The sequence below is a fragment of the Anomalospiza imberbis genome, chromosome 3 (assembly GCF_031753505.1).
Source record: "Anomalospiza imberbis isolate Cuckoo-Finch-1a 21T00152 chromosome 3, ASM3175350v1, whole genome shotgun sequence".
NCBI classification, from domain to species: Eukaryota; Metazoa; Chordata; class Aves; order Passeriformes; family Viduidae; genus Anomalospiza; species Anomalospiza imberbis.
In genome coordinates, this window is record NC_089683.1 from 73459236 (window position 1) to 73482065 (window position 22830).

The 22830-nt window shown below is 40.7% G+C and overlaps 2 protein-coding genes across 5 annotated transcripts; one reads left to right on the forward strand and one right to left on the reverse strand.

Moving 5' to 3' along the window:
* The first annotated feature begins 1090 nt into the window (after nucleotides 1–1090).
* Nucleotides 1091–18812, forward strand: PHF10 (PHD finger protein 10). 4 transcript variants are annotated; one of them, XM_068185130.1, is made up of 12 exons: nucleotides 1093–1693; nucleotides 3098–3204; nucleotides 3766–3896; nucleotides 4735–4812; nucleotides 6218–6351; nucleotides 6463–6612; nucleotides 7707–7816; nucleotides 9280–9433; nucleotides 11868–12023; nucleotides 16712–16820; nucleotides 17083–17271; nucleotides 18530–18812. In XM_068185130.1, exons 1-12 carry the CDS (start codon nucleotides 1214–1216, stop codon nucleotides 18613–18615), a joined length of 1884 nt encoding a protein of 627 aa, XP_068041231.1. In that variant the 5' UTR covers nucleotides 1093–1213; the 3' UTR covers nucleotides 18616–18812. The 4 variants fall into 4 exon arrangements, with proteins under 4 accessions (XP_068041233.1, XP_068041231.1, XP_068041232.1 ...); XM_068185129.1 differs by having other exon boundaries at nucleotides 1095–1693; nucleotides 4729–4812; XM_068185131.1 differs by lacking the exon at nucleotides 17083–17271 and having other exon boundaries at nucleotides 4729–4812.
* A 746-nt stretch (nucleotides 18813–19558) lies between these two features.
* Nucleotides 19559–22478, reverse strand: C3H6orf120 (chromosome 3 C6orf120 homolog). The gene is made up of 2 exons (XM_068185134.1): nucleotides 22226–22478; nucleotides 19559–20514 (listed from the first exon to the last, which is right to left on the reverse strand). Exon 2 carries the CDS (start codon nucleotides 20469–20471, stop codon nucleotides 19914–19916), a length of 558 nt encoding a protein of 185 aa, XP_068041235.1. The 5' UTR covers nucleotides 20472–20514; nucleotides 22226–22478; the 3' UTR covers nucleotides 19559–19913.
* Between the last annotated feature and the right edge of the window lie 352 nt (nucleotides 22479–22830).

Here is a 22830-nt window from a genome sequence, read left to right on the forward strand (position 1 = left end):
GTTGTGGAAGTGGGAGCAGCTGGTGTAAGGCCAAACATTGCAAAATTCTTAATGTTGCTTGTCTGCTGAGTGCCTAGGACTGTTCACCAATGCTTATAAGCAGTTGCAGGTATCAGTTTTCTTAAAAGCATGCGTTTTGTAAGAAAAAGCAGTGTTCATTTTTCATTGGTGATACTGAAGTTGGTATCTGATAAAATGCTAGTCTGCCTAGAAACTTGGCTGGGAGGGAAGCTGTGTTTTGCAGTCCTAGAAACTTTTGCAAATTTCTAGCCGTTTGCCTTGAATGAAGTGTAAGATAAGTTATTAGGTTCCCTGGGTCTTAACCTTTGGTTAAGTATTGCCTAGGGTCTGGTTGGTGGACAAATACTGAATTGAGCGAGTTAGGTCACTTTGGTCTAGGGGCTTCTGGTGGCAGTGGCAGTAGGATGATGGGACCAATCGCAAGGCTATTGAGAATTAGTCCGTAACAAGCAAGGGCAGCAGATTCGCAGACTCGCAGATCTGTGAAGTGCGTAGACATCAGCTTTTGGATATGCCGTGCGTGGAAATCTAGCGCTGGTGCCTTTGCCACGTCCGTTCTATTGTTGGGAGCTGAAAACAAACGCGGACGGGGCGGCGGTGCTTCCCAACGCCCCGTGGCCAGCTTGGGTCTGAGCGCCTCTGGAGCCGCGGCCGGGCAAGCCTCGAGGGGCGGTGAGCAGCCCGGGCTGCGGGTGGGCGCACACGCGGGGCCAGGGGAGTCCCTGGCCGGGGGCGGTGCCGGGGCTGGGGCGCGGCCGTGCGCTTTGTTCGCCGGCACGGGGCCGCGCGCGCCCGCGGGCGGGCGGGCGCGCGCGCCGTCCCGGTCCCCGGGACGAGGGTCGTTCCCGTGGCGGGAAGGGAGGGCTGCGCTTCAGCTCCGCCCGCGCGTACCGGCGGGACCGGCACCGGGAGGCGGCGCGGCCCGGCGCGCAGCGGGCTCGGCGCGACCGCGCAGCGGCGGGGAGCGGCCGCACGCGCCCTCCCTCCGTCGCAGGGGCGAGCGCGCTCGTGGCGGCTCCTCCGAGTGCGCCCCCCGCCCCCAGAACCCCCCTCCTGCGGGGGCTGATGGTTCACAAACGTAGCTCGTCCCCGGCTGACGTTCCCGGAGACGGGAGCCTGCCGGCGGAGAGGAGCAGCCCGGCCCTGCCGGGTGCCAGCTCCCGCGCTCGGCGCTGACCACCCCGCCGGGGGGATGCTGCCCCTCCGTCCCGCGCTGCTGCCCAAGCGCTACCGCGGCGGCTCGGCTCCGCGCTCGCGGCCGGGCCGCGCGGCCGCCCGAGCGGCGGCGGCAGCAGGAGGAGAAGGGCGCGGCGGCGGCGGCGGAGGCGGCGGCGGCGGCGGCGACGGATCCCTCGCGCTGGTGCCGCGGGGCGGCGCCGGGTCGGTGCGGGTGCCGGTCCGGCGGCGCGGGCCGGGGTCGCCGCGGGCTGCCCGGAGGGGGGCGGAGCAGGAGCCGCCGCGCCCGTGCGGGCGCTGGCCGGTAGGGGCCGCTGCCGCTCCCCGCAGGGCGCGGGGGGGCGGGGCCGGCGGGCGCGGCGCGAGGCCCGGTCGCGCGGCGGCGGCGGCGGCGGCGTCGCTCCTGTTGGCCCAGCCGGCGGCGGCCATGGCGGCCGTGCTGTCCCCGCGCCTCTGCGACAGCGACCCGGCCACGCCCGGCGCGCAGTCCCTCAAGGTGAGAGCGGGTGGCGGCGGCCGCGGAGCTGCGGCGCGACAGCTGCCTCGGCGGGAGGCCTCGCGCGGCCCCCGCGCCTGGGCGCCCTGACCCGCGCCTCTCACCCGACCCGCCCGCCCCGGGCTCACCTCACGCCCGCTGGGAGAGCCGGGCGGCGGCGGGCGGCCTCCCGCGCCCTGGGCCGAACTTTGAGCGCGGGTCTGCGGCCGGGTGCTCGGGGCCGTCTTCCCGGGGGCGTTTGAGTCCTCACCACGGCAGCGCCGCAGCCTGGGAAAGTTTGGGTCCGGCCGCGGGCAGTTCCGCGTTGGCCCTGCCGGCTGCTCCCGCGCATCCCGGGCACCGCGGGCACTTGTGGCGCCAAAGACTCCCGGCGCAGATCGTCAGTCGCCCTTTGAAACGCGTCTCGGGTAGTTCAGGCTTCTCAAACGCTTAATAAAGCAGCGTTACGTCCATCTTACAGTGACAGACGTACCAGAAGTTTGTAACGTCACCATGTTTCGTAAGGACTAACAAGCTTTTTACAGAAACATGCGTTTTCAGGGAGAAAGGGGCTTTTTTTGGACCAGTGTTTGACTTTTCATGTAAAGGGAGCCACGGAGCTATCCCTCTTTTCTGTTTTTGAGTAGTAAAGGTGGTTGCGCAGCATTGTGCCTTTAGATTGCAGATGTTTTCACTTCATATACTAAGTTGTCTGCAACAAACTGAACTTGTGCGATTGAATTTCGTGAAATTTTAAGCACCGAGGGAAGCAAATATGGAAATAGAGAGCACCGATCTCTCTATGTTATGGATACTCATACTTTGTAACAGTACCTTGTTCTCTTCTGTATCTCTTGTAATACCAAGTTGGGTTTTTTCTTCCATATATTTTTTCATCTCAAGATACAAGTCTTTGCTACTTGCTTGTAATGATATTTTTTGTAAACTGTATACCATTCCTTTTTTTTTAACTGTATACCTATAAACTGTATACCTATAAACTCCTGTGTTGCTTTCAGTAATACTTTCCCTGATTTTATAAGCATCACCTCTCAGCAAGGAATTAGGGTTTTTGTTTTGCACTTGCTTTTGGTGAGGAGTGCTAGTCTGATCAAGTGCCAGAAGTAGTTCACATCAGGAATTATGGACTTGGTGGTCAGAGCTACAGCTCTGTCTATTCAGAACTCTACCTATGCCACATGTGAGAAACTGCCCAATTCTCCTACTGGGCTACCATGTGTCATGCAGATAGTTTATAACAAAGAATAATTTGTTATGTGGACTGTCCTGTGAGTTGTGTAAAGCTGTCATAGAATGGCTTAGCAGTTCAAGTATATTTAAATTGTGGATTGCCTTGCAATGTTTTTGGTGTTTTACATTATCTTTGGAGTAGTCTAACTTTTTTTGTATTTATTTTCATTTCAGGATGACACAGAAGAAAATTCCAATGATGGCAGCCAGCCATCCAAAAGACGGCGTATGGGCTCAGGCGACAGTTCTCGGAGCTGTGAAACTTCCAGTCAAGACCTTGGGTAATACTGTTTTTTACACTTCCCACTTATTATTGCAAGTCTGACTTTATTGTTCAGCATGCTTAAGTATTAGCTCCTTTTTTCCTTACTTTTGTATTCTTCATACATCTTTCTAAATTGAGGTGATGTCCTATAAATAGCTAGATGCCTATTGTTCCCCACGTATTTTAAGGCATTTTATTTTAGAGTGCCACAAAAAGTGTTGCATCTGCTTTACAATCAGAAGCACAGTTTACATGTTTTTAAGACATTGCATACTTGAATGAATTTTGACTGTGTAGTAGTTGCTTTTCCTGGTGTCCTCTCCACTATGATGGCTGTCAGTTTCTTTGGATTCTGTCCCTTAGCATGTTGATAAATGGTGCTTTAGAGAAATATGTGTGAGGTTGGGTATAACAAAGTGACTTTTGAAATGTTAACAGGATGCACTGTTTTAAAGTGCTTGTCCAACTTTGTAGTTATTGTTTAATGATATATAAGTAGGAATTACTGAATTTTTAGAGATGTAAGTAGTATTGTTAAGGATTGTTTTGATTTGTTGTAACATTGTTCTTATGTTAGGTATAGTTATTTTCCTGCTGAAAATTTGATAGAATACAAATGGCCACCTGATGAAACAGGAGAATACTATATGCTTCAGGAGCAAGTCAGTGAATATTTGGGTGTGACTTCCTTTAAAAGAAAATATCCAGGTATTTATTTTTAAAGTTTTTCTTCTAAACGCTTGTGTTCCTAAACAGTTTGGATGTAGTCTGTGCTTCTTTGGTTATAGGATGAGCTAACTGTTAAAAAAAAAAAGACCTAGGAAAAGCAGAACTGGATTATACTTCATATTTTTCATTACTGGAAATATAATGTATCCACTGGTTTTCAAAGTAATCTAAGACTTTGTGGGATTGCCACTGAAAATTTGCAAACTTTGCAAAGAAGTCTGATTTGAAGGTTAGATCAGCAAATACCAAATACTATTGAGGGTTAGATCATCAGTTGAAAACTGATGTCAATTTTATTTTTAGTGATTTGTTGATGATTTCTTACTATATAACTGGGTCTCTGTGTTCTCTTTCCTGAATTGTGACAACATTCCTTCACTATGGAAAAACATTAAAGAAGATGTTTGTGGAAGTTCTAGTGTTTGAGCCTCTGTTAATCAGAATTGTCAAATCTGGCTTATTTATTGGGGAAATTATTTTTAAAAGTCATGGTAAAGTTAAAAATACTGCACTTTCAGTGCCTGGTAAAATTTTCTGCATCTGAACTTGTACATCAGGTTTCTTTAGTTTTTCTAAAAATCATAACTATAGGCAAGTTCTTGACCTACTGTAGATCAAGAAAATTTACCATGTTGTTACACTGTTTGTTAAATTTAAAATTAATTGATAAAGTTGCCATGTTTCTTTGAAAAGCAGTATAATACAGACTAGCTGCCTGGAAACAAAACTGTTGAAATACTTGGACAGTGTTTATAGGGGAGTTTCAGTTACTGCACACATTTTTATTTCTTTTTTTTGGTTATTTTTTGAGATTTAGAAAGGCGAGATTTATCTCACAAGGAGAAACTCTACCTCAGAGAACTAAATGTTATCACAGAGACTCAATGCACACTAGGTAAGAAAAAAAACTGTTATACTTCTTAATACAGTATAAAAACTATGGCACTCTCAAAATGGGAGTTCAGTTTGGTAGAGAAGAATTGCATCCCTCTCAACTGGAAACATAAATTCTGAAATTAAAACTGGTTTATTATTAGCTTAGTAAATTGGCCATGATGTATCAATATTCCAGATTTATTATTAGCATACATATTTTGGATCTATTCTAATTACTTAGAGGGGATTTTGCTGTATTCTAAATTACCTTGTAGAACCTTTTTCTCTTAGAAAAGAGATCACCATAATTTTGTGGTCTCATATATATACATTATATGTACATATGTGCATGGTGGTATATACGTACAGGGTGTCTTTATATGCGTTAATCTTGTTTTTCTGCATTGCATTGGAGGCCAGCAAACATTAGTGCATATTAAATAGTTCAGCTTCTATGTTAGAAATTAGAAGAGTGTATTTTAAGACACTTGAATATATGGATTGATGTAATTTCTGAGGCTTCTATTGAAAGGGCTTTTTTCTTACTCTTCTGATATATGTGATTTGGACGTGTTAGAGTTTAAATTGTGCTGCCATGGGTTTTTTTTTCTGTGTATCATGGGTCTGTAAAAATGTAATGTCATTTTATATGCTAACAATCTTCAGTATACCACCTTTATTTCTCACCTGCAACCTATTTTTTTTTACTTAACTATACATAAGAGAATTGTATCTAATTTTTGTATATAGAGGTAAAATGTTACATTCTGCCTCATATATCCGACAGAGATGTCTGCTAACTACCCCCATTTTTAAAATTGCAGTTATAGCCAGTAGTAGGTATTTTTGTCAGGTAGTGACATAAATCATTCCATGCTGTTGTCTGTTTCTGGAGATTAGTTCTGTTTGAACCTTCAGGGGAGGATATCTGCATTGTAGCTGCAAACTGAGGCATTCTGACTTCTGAACTCAAAATCCTTAATTTGGCGTCAGCAGTCTCTGTGCAATTTGCTGCTCTGAATTGCTCTTCTAATGATTCTTCCCTGATTTGTATAGAGACTTTATGTAAACCTCCTCATTTCAGTAAAGGTTCTGCAAGGTAATGAAACTTCACCAGCAGTGGAAACTGAAACTAATAGTACAGGAGGTCCCAGAAGTTCTGCCATTAAGTTTAAGTAGGTGATTGAGTCAATGTGAATGGGTTTGTAGCTGTAAGTAATGTCAGGAGCCTTGGATACAAGCAAACTCCTAGTCAGCCAGGAAAGCTAAATGGCACAAGTTCACTGCTACTTGAGAAGGAAAAGCATTTTGCACAGCAGCTGTTGTCTTTAGCTACTCAAAAACTTTGAGTTGGTCATTGTGAGATATAAATAACCTGTCGTTACTTTTGCCAGATAGCATCATTATTGCTTTATTTATTTTAGGTCTAACAGCTTTGCGTAGTGATGAAGTAATTGATCTTATGATTAAAGAATACCCTGCCAAACATGCTGAGTATTCTGTTATACTGCAAGAGAAAGAACGGCAGCGAATAACAGATCATTACAAAGAGTATTCTGTAAGTAATTACCACTTAAGTGAACCAAATCTGTAATAGGAGTGTGAGAAAAGATTATTCTTGAACTGATAGTGAAATGTATGTGAATTAATATAATTGTTTTTATTCCAGCAAATGCAGCAGCAGAACACTCAGAAAGTAGAAGCCAGTAAAGTTCCAGAATATATTAAAAAAGCTGCCAAGAAAGCTGCAGAATTCAACAGCAATTTAAACCGAGAGCGGATGGAAGAAAGAAGAGCCTATTTTGATTTACAGACACATGTAGGCAGATTTAAATTTTTACCAGTTGTGAGGAAGGAGCTCCTTGCTTGTATATGTGAAGTTGGTTTTGTTACCATTTTAACTATTTTCAGGGAGGTGATTAATGGGTATTACTGCTAAAAATAATAATCTCAAATATATTTAACCTGCAGACTTTTTAAACTTGAAAATACTTGTCTCAGGAAGCTCTAAAAATCTTTTTAATTTTGTTATCATGTCTTCATTCTGATAGTAGTAGCATAAAACTAAGACCGTTGTTTATTCATATAAATGGGTAGTTCTTCTTTTGAATACCTCCAAAATTTTGCCTGACAATACCTGAAGTAGAAAAGAAAACTATTTTACACCTAAAAGTGTGCTGCCTGTCAATATTATGCCCTTGTTTTTTGTTAGGTGTTATATTATATTTTTATTGCATATGTTACATGCCTGTGTGCTTGACTAAAAATATTATCTGGCATTTTGAAGCAGTGCTGTTCTGCTTCTATAAAGGCTGTAAAGCAAAAATTTTCTCTGGAAATTGTTACATGGCAAACAATTATGGAAAGTTCTCATTTTCCTGGTATTGACCGTGTTAGAGACAAGGTGGTGGTTAATTACTTCTATTTCCTTCTAAGAGAAGGAAGGCTTATTATGTAAGCTTCTTCTTTCCATTGTATTCTGTATTTATATTATCAATGTTTTTTTTTATAGTACAGTCTAGTTTCAGAATTAGATGGACATGTTCTTACCACTCTAAAGCAACATGGAGCAACAGTGATAATTCTTGCTAAAGATGCCAATCACAAAGGTTAATGTTTACTGTTTCAATTGCTAGATTCTAATTTCAATATTATTTTTCATTGTGTACCATTTAAAGGGGTTTTACCTAATCTTTGTTCAATCCTCTAGATACTTACGGATTGGACTTAATCCATGATACAGTTTTGGGATCTCTTAGTATTTTAGTGCATTCTCATGGGAGAACTCAGGAAGCTGTTCCAATTCAGTAAAACTGGCAAGTTAAAAAAATACTTGCAGGAATATTTGGTGAGGAAGGCTCAACTGTTTGTATGTGAAACAAAAATGTCATTGTTTTATATTAAACAATGCAGATTATCCAGGTGCCTCAAGGAAAATACAAAGTCTTGCCTACGGAGAGAACAAAGGTTAGTCCTTATCCAGTGGCTCTCATACCCGGCCAGTTCCAGGAGTACTACAAAAGGTATTTTAAAAGCATTCCAACTGGCAATTCTGTTGCACTGATCTCTTTTGTCTACATCTAGCAGGTGGAAAGCATTTCACTGTGTTTGCTTTAAGGTTTCAAATTAATTTTAGTTTTAGACACTTGATAGTGTTCAAAGATGCACAGTGTGACAGCTTATGTCAAGAAAACAGTACTGACTGCAAGAACACTGTCTCTGCTGATGTATTGCAGTGCCTGAGATTTGGCCTGCTCAGATACTTACCATGGTAAAAAGGGACATTGGTTTCACTCCTGCCACCCATCTGTTTACTTACCATCTGCCTCTGCACATGTGCTAAAATTAATGCTTTTGTATCAAACTGTTGTTATGCTGGCTTGTGATCACGTGTCTTCTGTATCACGTGTCTTCTGTATCACAGTCTTGCTGTTCTATTTTGAATTTTTAGAAACTTTCTAAAAGAAGTTTGGTCTTGTGGTTTAAGTTTGATGTTGGATTTGTAACTGAGAGAGAAAGGCGTTGTAAGCTGAACTTTTGTATTTCATGAAAAATGTGTTACTTGACCGTTTACATAAATTTAAGATTTTACTAGCAGCATGCTACCGTTGAACAAATCCGTACAGATTTGAAGATTTGCTGAAGTCTTACTATTGTACAATAGAGATGGTATTCATGCTATATGTGTTTGGTTTTCTGTAGAGAAACTCTTTGTCTGCATGTGCCTTGCTCCTTCCAGTGTGTGTTTATACAGCCCACCCCAAATTTTCATGTTACAGGATGTTCCTGAAGGACTTAAATTTTATTAAATCAATTGAATTATAATTACTTCATATGATGTTTATTTTGCATTTGTAAACTGCTAGTGAAACTGCTTTTCCATCTCGTGAAGGACATGGCCTTTGATAATATGCAGCAAAATGATATCCTGTTCCTTACGGTGGTTGTCCTCAGCAATAAGAGTACTTCCACTTTTTTCTGAGTCTTTAAGGGTGGAAAGAAAAAGGGTACATTATGAGTATCTGGCTATAAGCAGTGAGATCACACCTTTACATTCATCTGAAATCACATTTTCTTGTTTTCTTGTATTTTTTTGTGCTCAATAATCAGCTATACAGCTGTATTGTTTACTTTGCTTTGGACGTTTGTGTGCCCTGGGTTAGAATTGTACACATGTTATGGGGCACTGGACATTCATAAACAAAGTGTATGGTCTTTTGGGCATAGTAACATGGATTGCTTAAAACTTTGCAAATACACCTGTGTTCCATAAATATCTACTCTACCAAGAAGACAAGTACTATGCATGGCATCACATTTGGGAGGAGAAATTAGTATGTTTCCTTTGTTTTCAGAACTGCATGTTTTTATGTGCCTTCCTGAAAAAAAAGAGACTGTTTCTTATTAAGGTCCCTTTGTACGGTGTGACTTTATGTGTAAGTATTAAGTACACATGAATGAGTGAATTTTATTTATTTAACTTCAGATACTCTCCAGATGAACTGCGTTACTTGCCGTTAAACACAGCTCTTTATGAACCTCCTTTGGATCCGGAGCTGCTTACACTGGACAGTGATGGAGATTCAGATGATGCAGAGGAAGGGCGAGGTGATGAAAAAAGGAAAACCAAAGGCAATTCGGTGAGACAAATTGAAAGTATTCTTGAACAAAAAAATCCTTTTTCTTGACTTTTGTTAGTTTAATTAGTTTCTTAAAATCTTTTATCATTTGCAATATGAAGGGAAGACCTTTTTTAGTGCTTCTGTTTATTTCATAATGTTGCTTTCCATTACTTTCTGGTTTTGGTCCATTTTCAGAGTAAATTGAACAAATATTTGGCCATTCAGGCCTTTTCTTGCTTTTTTAAAATTTTATTTTGTTTTATTTTGTTCAAAGAAATTTTGAAGAAACTTCCCAATGCAGCTCTTCATTATAGCCTTTTTCCCAAGGGGAAGTTGCTGGCATTTCTGAGGAGAATGAATATTATAGTTCAGGTCACAGTATATTTTGCTGTTTGAAGTCCTACAGAATCTGTCCCCAAAATAAAGGTGTTGATAACCTCGTAACTTTTTTTTTTTTGTGATGTGGAAGCAGCAAGTATTCAGTATAGAAACAGTAACTTCGTTCCAATTTAAAAAGGAGGTAAAAAGCACAGTGTTTTTTTCACTTTACAATACATCTTTTAAAAGATATTTATGTTCTTTCCACTTATGCAAATGTAAAATTAACTGCTAGCTGAAACTTAAGGGAAACTTTCATGTACGTACCTTGATAGTACTTTAAATGCTCAAGAGCAAGCTGAGATTCAAATTAGCTGAGTACAGCTGAACCATTGGTGTATTGGTGCAGTTTGTATGTTGGTGACAATCTCTTTCCAGAAGTTTAACCCTGATTTTAACAGCAGTGGAATGTCACAGTGCATTTAGCAATTTCTAGCACAATTGATGAACATGTTTGACAGTGGGTATGTACAGTTCTAAATTTTGTCATGTAAATATTTATCTTCTTTGAATTTTGTAAGGTACTTATAACTGAAGAAAGAAAGAGGTCAACTTGTAGGTTAACAAAAGGAGAGAGAGGTGTTTAATACACTGTTTCTGCTAGCATTTTTGTTTTGAGGAGAAATCATATAAACATAGTGTGCTAAATGTCAACTCAGATTTTTGGTTTAATCACACTCCAGCTTTTTTACAGTTGGTCAGTTGGTCTTTAACCATTTTTTCCCAGTTTCTTTGTCCACTGACTTCTGTTCTTATTGATGGTAAAGAAAAGTAACTGGACCAAGCAGACTATCCTTTTGATTTTTCACAGAGGCTCAGAAAACTTATTTTATGACAGAAGGCAGAAGGAAAAATGTCCCTGAGTTTGAATAGTGTAGAGAAGCATGGAAGATTGATAATCAGATTCCTGTGAAGCGGTTTTGGCTATGGGAGCAGGGATTCTTAGCTAGTTAGTCATTGAGTGGGGCGTATAGTTCAGAAAAAACACAGAGATGGAACATTGATTTGGACTACCTGCCATTTGTCAGATCTCCCTGATGAGTCCCACAATATGCTTTATAACTTCTTCTTTTTCACACCTCCCCACGCTCCATTGTTGGAGTTGATAACAGTTTTCTGTAGTGTTTTAGTGGGTCTGACCTAAATAACCCTTCCCCTAAAATATTGGTGAAACATACCATTTCTTGTTGCCACATAGTTCGATCTGCTTTAGTGTTACACTCCGCCATTTGCTTTGTGTCTGTTTTGTCTGTTTTAATTTTGGGTCCTGCGGCACAGGCTGATTACTATTGTGTTTTTACAGCGTGTGTTTTAATATAGGGCACCATTGTTGTTTGACCTCTTGGGTTTTATTGTAATAAATGTGAGTAATCACACTGCTTCCTTCTGGAGCTTTTTGGAAGCCTTTATTAACACTCTTCTGAGAAAAGTCTTGTGCTGCTGCTCTTAATTATGCCTACATTGATCTCTCACCATCTTTGGACCTCCTCCCCTCTTTCTTGTCTCCTTATTCCTCAAAAAATGCTTTTACTGCAAAATAAATTCTGTTGTTTGGTACTGTATTAAATATGGAAGTGTGTTCTGCCATTGATGGCATTCTTCTGCTGCAGTCAGAGTTAAATACTTGGATTGCTCCTGGTGAAAACAGTAGGTGAGGGTGGCAGAAAAAAACCTTCACATGTTTAATTCATGGCAGTCCTTGTATGCTTTAAATGCATGACAAGGGCACTTTTAAGTTTTTGCTGGCCCTTTACGTTGTAAACAGCGTATTGCATTTAGTTGATTTCTTGCTGACTTCTCATGAAAACACTTCAGAGAATTACACTGTTGTGCTCCCCGCTCTGGTACCAAGACCAACTGCAAAAACATGACTGCTGATGTCAGTCTCTTAAACCAGAAAAAAAACAGGTGATGAATGTTGTGAGCAAAGGTGTTCTAGATTGTGATAAACCCCATGCTTTTGCAGAAGGAATGACATATCCTTCTCTTACTTTATTTGACTCTAAGGGGCATAGGAAAGACTTGTCTGTCTATCCAAAAAAAAAAAAATATAGCTATGGTATTTTTATTATAGGACAATTCGTCTGGCAATGTATCTGAAGGTGATTGCGCCACAGACAACCAGGAGGATTCTTTTCAGGGAAGACAAAAAACAAGAGACAAAAGTGCTACTCCAAGAAAAGATGGTTCCAAACGTTCTGTATTACCCAAATCAGTTCCTGGGTACAAGGTAGAAGAAAAAAGCCCCTGACTGAATTTTACTCACCAGCTTCTTCCTGAAGTATTTGGTTTTTTCAATAATGTGGAACTTCTGCCTGCTGTACTTCACTAGCTGTTCTCCTATTGTGTGCTCCATCTGTTTGCTTCCTTATTTCCTTTTTGCTTATATTTCACATGGGGCTTTTCTTTACCCTAGCTGTACACTGGCCTCCTATTGGGTTAACTTCTTAGATTCGTAGGCAGTAATGCTAGAAAAATCCGTTGTGAATTTATCATTGGAACTCCGCATCTTTCTGTTTGCTTTAACATAGCAGTCAGAAATATATCCCAGTTTGAAGCTAGCATTCACTATCTGTTGTTTTTTTTTTCTATTTTTATTGGCAGCATACCAAGAGATCAGTCCTATAAAGTGCAGCTGTATGGCTGAGCAAATTGTTACAACATTAATTTTAAATACAGCCTTTTATCCTGCGATGTTATGATGTATAGGATGGAAGGCAAAAAGCTTACTACAGCTGTATAGGCAACACTATGTAACCCCTGTAAAAGTATTTGAAAAATAGCTTTTTATGTAGTTCATACTATGTAGTAACGTTTGTGGGCAATATGCTTTTATCTAAACTAGAAGCTTGGTGAGGATGTTAAGACATCTCAGCTATCACACAGTGATTGCTGAACCTAAGACCCTGGTCTTCAGTATTTCTATATAAAAATTTCAAGAATTATGATAAAAATACTTTTCAGAAGAAGTGGGAAATGACATGTATTGTTTATATGTTACTATTCTGCATACTGAGAGAGGATCTGAATAAACTGCAACACATTTAAAGCAGGTAATTGTCTAGTCCTGTTCCACTGAGAGGAATGAGAATTTTCCATTGACTTAAATGGGAGCAGGAGTAGATCCATAAAGAGGAAAAACACTAAGTTAAGGTAGGGTTGAGTGTTTACCAGTCAGGAATGCTTATAGACAGTTATGGGACAGGAAACATTTTTGTCAGTGACAAGTTTGTACATACTGAGAATCTGTCTCAGCAAAAGTGAGCTGTTGATGGCTTGCATTTTATGTTTATAAATATTTACTATCTGTTTACCAAGTTAATAGTAAAAAAACTATAACTTACAATAAGAAGCTAATTTTCAGCAACAATTGGACAGCTTTGATAAATTTCCTCTGCATACAGTATCTGTACAAGTTCATAACAGACAGCAAGCTCCAGTTGCATTTTCTGTTTTCAGGAACTTATTAAGAAATGCGTGAACTGTGTAGATCTAGAATGTGGTTAGCACATATATATATATATATATTTTTATATTTAACTTTGCAAGAAGTTGTAGACATAGAATGCATTTCAGTATTCCCATGAACATGAAATCCAAAGATGAAGGCTGAAATTTTGCTTTAGCTTTGTTTAACTTGACATTAGAAATTGTGTGCCACTAGTTTACAGAAGCTTCACTTTGCTGCGAGATGCCCAAGTGTTTGATTAGTTGAATCTATTTAATGGCCTTATGAATGCACAGAGAGAGAACTGGTGGAGCAGAACTTTGGTTTGAACTTAAACTTGTAGAAGAGCGGTAGTAGTATACAGCAGTGCATTTTGAAAATGGATTCCCACAGCAATTACTTATTGGGTCAAAATCACTGATTCTGTCGTAACAAGGTCTTACTATAACTTACAGTGTCACATCTTTACAATGTCAGCATACATTGCCTGCATCAACCATCCGGCTATTGTTAAGTCAGGGATGGTGATGATGTGTTAGGAGGGTGAGAGGATTGGCTTTCTTGTTTGTGGGAACGTTTGAAATACTGCAATAAGACAAATTATGTGAGCTGTTTTAACTGGCAAGACAGAATGATTCTTGTTTGTGAGTCTGTGAAAACACCAGATAACAATATACCTACCATATGTGCCTACATGTTAAGGCACTTTGAGCCGAAAGCTTAACTGATTCAAAATGTTTTCCCTGTGAAATCTTTATAATACTTTTGTTCTATATTGTTCTCCAATATTGGACTATTTTTGTAGGACACTAATCTTTTGGTTACGTGTAGTTAAAGTTGAGGGATAATTGCTATGGCATCAGCATATATATGTATAGCCACATTATGAGTATTACAGGATTCCATACATTTCCACTGAGTTATTTTCAAGTAAAAGAAATACTGTATTTTATATGGAGTCTTTTTTATTGTCAGTTCTTTAACAAAGAACGATTAGCGTGTGTTTTACATTTTGTCATGTTACAAGTAGTGAGTCTGTTGCTGCAGGACTGACTGCTACAATTGCACACATAGGGTACTGTTAAAAGTACAGGAGATTTTTTTGCACATAAAACTGAAATGTATTGAATATCTTTATTTTGCAACACTTCTGTTTTGGGTCACTGTATATGAAAATGTAATGCTTTGCATTCAGATAGGATGTTATAAAAATGGTGTAGTTGGAAAGCTTACTTTGAGAGTTGCAGCACAGCAGCATGGAAGTGAAAACCTACACAGCACAGTCATCATTTTGACCCTGCATTCATTTTCTCTCTTATCCCAATGAGATGAGGATATAAAAAGCAAAATTTACTCCTAATAAGATGGGATATTGTGACTTCCCATTTGGAATTTACAGATTTTTTTTTATAGCATTTCTAAAAGCCATTTATGGTGGTAGAATGGAACTGGATTAAAATGTGAATAGTCTTGATTTTTTTTTTTTTCGTTTTTATGAAAATACTTCCATACTGTTGGAACTTCATTCTTAAAAGGCTGTGATTCTCACCCCCCCCCTTAATATGCACGGTTTCTAATGAATACAGGTTAGTGAACTAAGAGTAGATGGAAGCATTGTTAATAAATGCATCTGTAGCGATGTCTACCTTGAGAGTTATGTGTATCAGAATGTGAACTGCACACACCTGTAACACTTGGATATGTCCAAAAAGCAGCTCACTTTGGCTGGAGTACTGGGGAGTGTGCTGTTGTGTATTAGAGGCAGTAAAATGCAAATCTGTATGTAACAAGCCAGAAGTCTGATGAGAAAAGTTTGCTTGCTATTCTAGAAAGGCTTGGTTTTTTAGATTACAATACAATTTAAAGATAAAAAATAGCCTAAACAATGGAAGGGTAAATGCTGCCACACTGACAAGGTTTAAGCATGTGCCACTTTTGTTGGGAGGAGCAGGGTATAAAGGTATACATGTAGGACACGTAGTATAGTTTACAGTAAAAGAGTTTGTGTGGTTTTGCTTCCATTATATTTATTATTTTGTAGAGATGTTTGTGTGTTAGACTTCTTTTACTGTTTTATTATATTTATGTATAAACCAGGTTGACTTTGCTTTTTTAAAATAAATAAGCAAAAAAATGTCTATGAATGCCTCTGTCATCTTTTGAAGGAAGTTACCTATAAACATATGGTGTGGTATTTTGCCTTCTTGAATAAAACTCCATAGACTGAACAATTTGAAGCAGGTTGTAGCCATGTTTTGACATAAAAAGCTCATTGAAAACTTCAGAAAACTTTAAGCAATGCATCCTGATACTTTAAAAATTAGTTAAGATACTAATTACCTTGCTAGGTGCTATCAAAAACTGGCTGGGGAAATAAACACACTTAAAGATAAGTTGTATTGCAAAAGATCTGTATAATTTTATTTATTTATTTATTTGTGTTTTCACTTTTTAAATTTATTTTAAAATTAAACCTCATTCTTCTTTCCGCAAGTGGTTGGTAGTTGACTGGTATTCTTACTGAAAAACTGTTTAGAGCCTTCAGCTCCCTCTGCTAGCTGGGTCTTTGCAGCAACATTGTTTTTTAAAACTGGCATTAATCAGTTTAACATCAGTGAGCACTACATTAATTGACTGCGTTTCTCATTAATTTCATTTTGTAGCAGTCAAAGCTCAACAATGTAACTACTGCCTTGTTTCTGAAAGTTGGAATGCTTTACTTCCTCAGGCCTCATCAGGATGAAACTGTTGTATCTACGGAGTTGACATACAGAATGCCTGGGCAGATGTTCCACATTTGAACAGCCTGTTATTTCTCTTACCCTTTAAATGGATCTCATGGACCCAGACACACTCTAGATGATCACTTAGAAAAATTATAAATGTAAATCTCCAGTCAAATACAAGGCTTTTGTTTCTTAAATAATTATGACTGGATACAAGAAGGAATGGTAAAATAAATACAGCCCTGTATACAGCATAGCTAACCAGATAATTTGAAATGGAAGATAGAAAAAAAATCAAGTGTATTGCTTTTATAATTAATTTTCTGTATGTAGGGACAAATGTAATGCAAAAAAAAAATCCTTCATAAACAGGAAATCCACACAGAAGTTCATAAAGAATATTCTATATTGGAAGAATCTTCCTGAAATTTTTCACCCTATGTCACATTTAGTTTACCATGAGGAGAATGTTAGCTGATGAATAAATAGGAAGAGGCAAGTACATGCTTTTGCGCCAATTGGATTTACATATAACTCACAATGTATGACAAATGCAAAATTTTATGTAGTTAAATCTACAATTTTTTTCAGTGCTGCTGCTTGTCAGTTATTGTCACGTGTTTCAGGGTTCACACATCCTGACAGATAGTTTATTGATTTTAATAGTTAAGGAGATAGATGACATTTCCTGTTGAATCTTAAATTCTTCTGGAATGAATTTATAGCCCTCTTCTACCCTTCCAGCCAAAGGTCATTCCAAATGCTATATGTGGAATTTGTCTGAAGGGTAAGGAGTCCAACAAGAAAGGAAAACCTGAAGCTCTTATACATTGCTCCCAGTGTGACAACAGTGGTGAGTATCTGCATCCACTAAGTGGATTCCTAAGGATCCAGATCTGTTTGTGGACATATTTAGTGTACTCCATGTGTAGCAAGAATTCAGTTGCCTTTTCTGTCCTTTGTTACAACCCCATCTCTCTTTCGCGTTCTCTGTGCTCACACTCTCGGATCTCACCAGGAGGTGAGCTAAGCTTCATTTTTGGTAAAAGCAAACAGTCTAACTAATTTTAAATTTCATTTCAGGCATAAAAGTAATAATACTGGTTTTAATCTAGGCCACCCTTCTTGCCTTGATATGACCCCGGAGCTTGTTGCTATGATTAAGACTTACCCTTGGCAATGTATGGAGTGTAAAACGTGCATTATATGTGGGCAGCCTCACCATGAAGAAGAAATGATGTTCTGTGATGTATGTGACCGTGGTTATCACACTTTTTGTGTGGGGCTTGATGCTATCCCTTCAGGTAATAAAGTAAGAGTTACTTGTTCCCTTCCCACTTCTTTTGAGTCCTGGGCTCACTCTCAGAATTAATACGTGAACTAATGAATGAATACATATTCTTTTGAAAGAATAGTTTAAAATAAGTATTAAGGGTAAGAGTAAGAAACACTATAGGAAAGCATTCACACTATAGGAACTGATTTTTTTTTACTCAGCTTTATTTCTGTATATTTGGCTGTGCACAGTTAAATCTTGCAATTCCTGTGTAGGAAATATAATTGGCCTTTACAGCATAATCCAGTCAGGCTCACTTAGAACTATGTTTTTTCTGCCTCCACAAAATAGTGACAATAATTACCCCTTTTCATTGAAGAAACCTGTAAAAGAAACTGTATTGCTGCATATTGCTAGAGTGTAGCTTTCCCATTAATTGTGCTGTTTTAGCTTTTAAATGAAATAGTTGTCTTAACTTAATATTTGTAAATATCTCTTTAAACCCTTTCACTCCCTTTTTTATTCTTAAACATCAAAACTGCAACAGAAGTACCTCCATAAGGTAGGCAGGCAAGCCAGTAGCTTTAAATTGCCAGTCATGCATATCATGTGGCCAACTCAGGGCAGTAGAAAGAAAATAACAGGTGGTACTGTTGCTTTACATGTAATTCTAAGTCCATGGCTAAGTTCATTAATACATATTCAGTGGCAGTATTCCCTGGACAGTACTTGAAACACTGTACTGCCCCATTTTGGGAAGCACTGGAGCTAGCTGTCACTTTTGTACAGGTTCTGTGGCTGATTTCACTTTAAGGCTGACCTAAGAATGCAATCAAAATAGATTATATGTCTACAAAACTACAAAATTACCAAAGCAGCCTTTGATTCCAGCTATTGTAATAAAAAGTTAAATGCTTCCCCAACTGCCATTCATTTCTGCTCTGTGTAACTTCATGACCTCGAACTGTAGTTATTCACCTGAAAATATGACTGGCAAACTCAAGCACTGTTGGTAAAGCTCTTACCTAATAACCACCTCCTTGTAGTGCTGGCACTTCTAGAGGTCCATGAAGATTGGTGTAGCCAGATGTTACACATAATGAGCGTGAATTGTGTATGCTGCTTTGTAGAAAAGATGCTCAATTCTAAAATCATTGGTTGTTCACATTAAAGGAAATACTGCAAATAGATAAGCACCAAACAGAATGGTGAAGGGCTGCCTAAATAGATAAGAGAGTAACGTAACAAACTCAGTTTCCCAATAATTGATAACTTTCTTTTCTTAGGTCGCTGGATTTGTGATTGTTGTCAGAAAGACCCTCCTGTACCCAGAAGAGGAGGAAGAAGGGGGAAAAACAGCAAGGAGGGCTAAGAAAGTCCTAAAAACTTGCTATCCAAAACTTAACTGCACAAATTAAAGTGATACTCTGGTGCTATTTAATCAACCACTCTATAAGAGGAGCAATACCACTTTTTTTTTCTTTTTACTAAATAAACTTTGCCTATATAGTGATTTTTTGTGATACAAGTTACTAATGTCCTGTCACGTGTTGAGAAAGGCAAGCCAAATTCCCACTCAAAAAAGAAATCTTTCAGTAATCACATTTAAATTATACGTGCATTTGTATAAAATTATAGCAACATACTTGTTTTTTTCAGTGCACTTATCAGTAAACTCTGTGAAAAGAAAATTACAGAGCTATTTAATGTACTTTATTTGCATAGCAACTAGTTATTCTAAATTAATCAACCAAAGGAAAAAGTATTCCTGGTAAAAGTAACTTCTAAGGAAGAGTGGGCATGAGATGACCTTCTAACAATACACTGAAAATCCCTTTCAGCAGAAATTTTCTGTGCAAGCTAATGACTTATTCATAAACATGTGCTCGAAAAACAAAATCAGTCACAAAAAGCTATCAAGAGAAGTGTAAGAAAGCACCTCTCGAGATACCTATATGCTGTGTTGGTTTTAATGAGACAAAAATGTTGTATTGACAAGTAACAACAGCTGAAGGCTCCCTCTCCCTGCAGTAATAGCAGTGAAGCAACATGCATTTGATTAAGGTCATGGATTTGTAGTGGTGATGAGTGACTGGACCAACCTCTGTTTGACAGATGGCTGATGTGATGTAGAGCACATGCAGTCAGAATACAGACCATCTATTCCCTTAGGTGATTGATTTCTCCTTCCTTCACCCTAAGCTCCTCAACTTCATGAATACACAAACCACATTGCTGATCAGTTTTACTGGAGATGCTTGCTCAGAAAAGAAGCAGGTTTTATTTTTAAATATGCTTTAAATTCAGAGGGGGACTGAAGTGCAGTAGTTTATTAATTTTTCTTTATAAAAAACAATAGAAAATACTGAATTAGAACTGATTTTCCTAAGCACCTATTTTAAGTGAATTTAACAAGATCCCAACTATACATTCATTTTTAAGCCCTGATCTCTGAAGAGCACTGCAAATACTGTGCTGGCTGCTCATTTTACATACTGGGGAGGATTTACAATATAAAATTAAATATGGCTTTTTCTCCCCACTTCCTTTCTGGTTTAGGAAATGTAACCTGAATATCTCTTCAGGAAACAGTGAGTATTAAGTATTACAGCAAGTCATTCATACCAATTTCACAGGATGAAGTGTGACTTAAGTCCAGTGTGTATCAATTTAAAAAAGGATTTCAAGTATTAATTTCAAGATTCCAATAAGTATAGTCCAGAAAACAGACTCCTCATCCTGAGATTCATCTTCTGTAGACTGTGAGTATTTCTGGTTTGCCTCCATCTCCTCAGGGTTATAAGAAGCCTCACCAAACGGGTACTGTACAACTGTTCGATCATAGTACACCTTCATTTCAAACTCGCTCTCCAGGTGAGAGGGGTGGCCATAAATCCCTATTCCCACAGGGCGGCGGAAATGTGCAGGCACGTGGACGATGTCCTGGCCACAAGTCACAGACTGTAGCTCATACTCGTCAAAGCTGGGGTGAAGTGTCACATCAGACACGTACAAGTCTGCATCACCTTTTAAACTCTGCATCTGAAGAACGATCTTTCCTTCATGATTTAGTCTCAAATAGCTGTAGTTTCCTGCTCCAATATGACCTTGGACAACATGAAGAAGAATCCATTCCTCCGGTACGTCCTCTTCCTCAAAGGCATTTACCACAAATAGTACTTGAGCTGTCACAAATACTGTCAGGATTCTTCTCCAGTGTGTTGCCATGGTCTTCAGCTGTATTTGGAGTCTTCCTGTGTCAGTGTGCTACCTTATGAATACAAAACAAAATTCAGATTTTAGTATATTCCCTTCTTGGAAGTAATCTATTTTTTTAAATTTGGTAATTCTTATAGATCTTCTCTAGTAAGTACAAATTTAACTTCAGTTGTGTTCATTAACTTGTATTTTTTTAATTATCACAGAAACCAGTTCTAAGATTCAGAACTCTGTCAGAATAAAATGGCTTAAATTTCCAAAAGTTAAACAGAAATTAATCGAGGTAGTATTCTTACAACAGAACTGACACAGAGACTTCAGTTTCATTCTGCCTGCATGCATGCATGCCAAACTTGACAGATACCCAGAAGGGATGAAACCCAATAATGATTTTAGCTTCACTTAAAAAAAACAAACAAAAAATAGTTAAGGAAGGCTTTTGCATGCTTGAAGATGCTTAACTTTATATGAGGTGCTTAGGGCATCCTATTTGTTCTCTCATCCTCTCAACTTCAGAAGACAGTGAAGGTGCAAATCTGGATGTATACTTGAAGCAGTAGGCATTCCAGGTTGCACTGGGATGGAGTTAGAAATAAAACCAAATTATCTAATGAGGTAATACATTAATTTATGATCCTGATGTATGGCTTGTTTCTAGAACCAAATTTGGCACGTTTTCCCTGAAAAAAATGCATTTACTTTCCAGAAGCTTTTGTTACAGTACAAACGCTCAGATCATTACAGCACTTGAGTACAAAAGATAAGGTTGAAGGTACCGGGACAGGGGGAAGATGGAAAGGACTGCTGCAAGATCAAGGCTCTTACAGCCTATTCCCTCCTTGCTGCACGCTCCCAGTCAGGCAGCCTGAGCATGCCTGCCACACTCCAGCCCTCTGAACAGCTGCACTAAGTCTCTGTGTGCAAAACAGCAACTTCCAAACCTTGCTGAAGGCTTCCAAAGTATACAGCTGACTGAATTTGACATGCAAATCACAGGAGCCACAAGCCTGAACACCTTCATTTTTAAGAGGAAGATTCTCAAACCCTCATTCCTTCCATAAAGACACTACAACTATCTGAAACCAGAAAGCTGCCTGTAACTCGTTTTGTACCCTGCTAGCATCAGAACAAACTGCATTACCTCCACTGAGATGTCAGTTCAATGTTAGAAGTTCTACAATTGAACAGATCCAGGGAAGAAAAAAATAGAAAAAAAATGCCCAACTGTTTCTGTAGTTCGACGTTTTCTGCCCCAGAGGCTTCTCTACTGCAAGGTCACAATTCTGCAATGACAGCATAAAAGAACGAGGTGCAGCATTCGCTGAACCTGCCAGACTGACAGAACTCCCTCAACAGCCATAGGAAAAAACAGTCTTTTGTCTCGACCGTAGGAGGGAGCTGACTCTCTGTAGCTTGTACATCGAAGTAGTGATGAAAAAGCCGAGCAGAGCCACAGGAGGAGCTCCATATCTGACCAGAAAATAATTAAAGTTACCTAGGAAAGAAAGCGTCGGGGCGCCGGCACAGCGCTCGAGAGGAGAAGCGATTCCAAGAGACCTTGGACAGAGCCTCGAACGAGCAGCTCTGCCCGCCACGGCTCGCCCCGGCCTCCCCGCAGCCGGGACCCCCGCCGGGGGCGGCGGCGGCGGCTCCAGGGTAAGCGGCCGGCTCAGGGGTAAGCGGGCGGCTCCGCGCCTCTCCCGCCGGGCGGCCGCGTCGGGCCCAGCGTCGCCCCGCCGGCCGGGGGCTGGGGCACGGCTCACCTCCGACCTGCCGCGGGGCTCCGGCAAGGCCGCAGCCACGGAGAGGAAGAGCAGCGGGGACTTCGCGAACGTGCGGCAGCGCAGCGCGGCCGGGGCGCCGCGGGAAAGCCCCACCCCGGGGCGGGCCCCGGCGCAGCGCGGCGGCCGAGACGAGGCCGGCGCCGAGGAGCGGGGCAGAACGCCGCTCCCCCTGCGCGCCCCGGGAACCGCTCGGTGTGCTCGGCCGAGTCCGGCCCGCGGCGGCAAGGGGGGAGTCGCTGGGGGCGGGTGGAGCCGCCACGCCGCCCCCGAACGCCGCCGGTACCGCCGGGCGCTCCCGCCCCGCCCCGGGCACGGCCGCGCCCCCGGTATCGCGAGAGCGCGGCGGGCGGGCTGAGGGGAGGGCCTGGGGAGGGCCTGGGGAGGTACCGAGGGCGGTACCGAGGGCGGAACGGGGAGGGCTCGGTACGGCGTGTGTAGCGCTTTTCACCACGACAGCCTGAAATTAGAGAAGCTGTCCCTCAGCTGCACTGAGATTGGATGTAAAATGCTTGCTGGAGGATAGGTGTCCCTCCGTGGGTTAGTGACAGTTCATTTGACTGTCGCCATAAAGAGACCTGAGATCA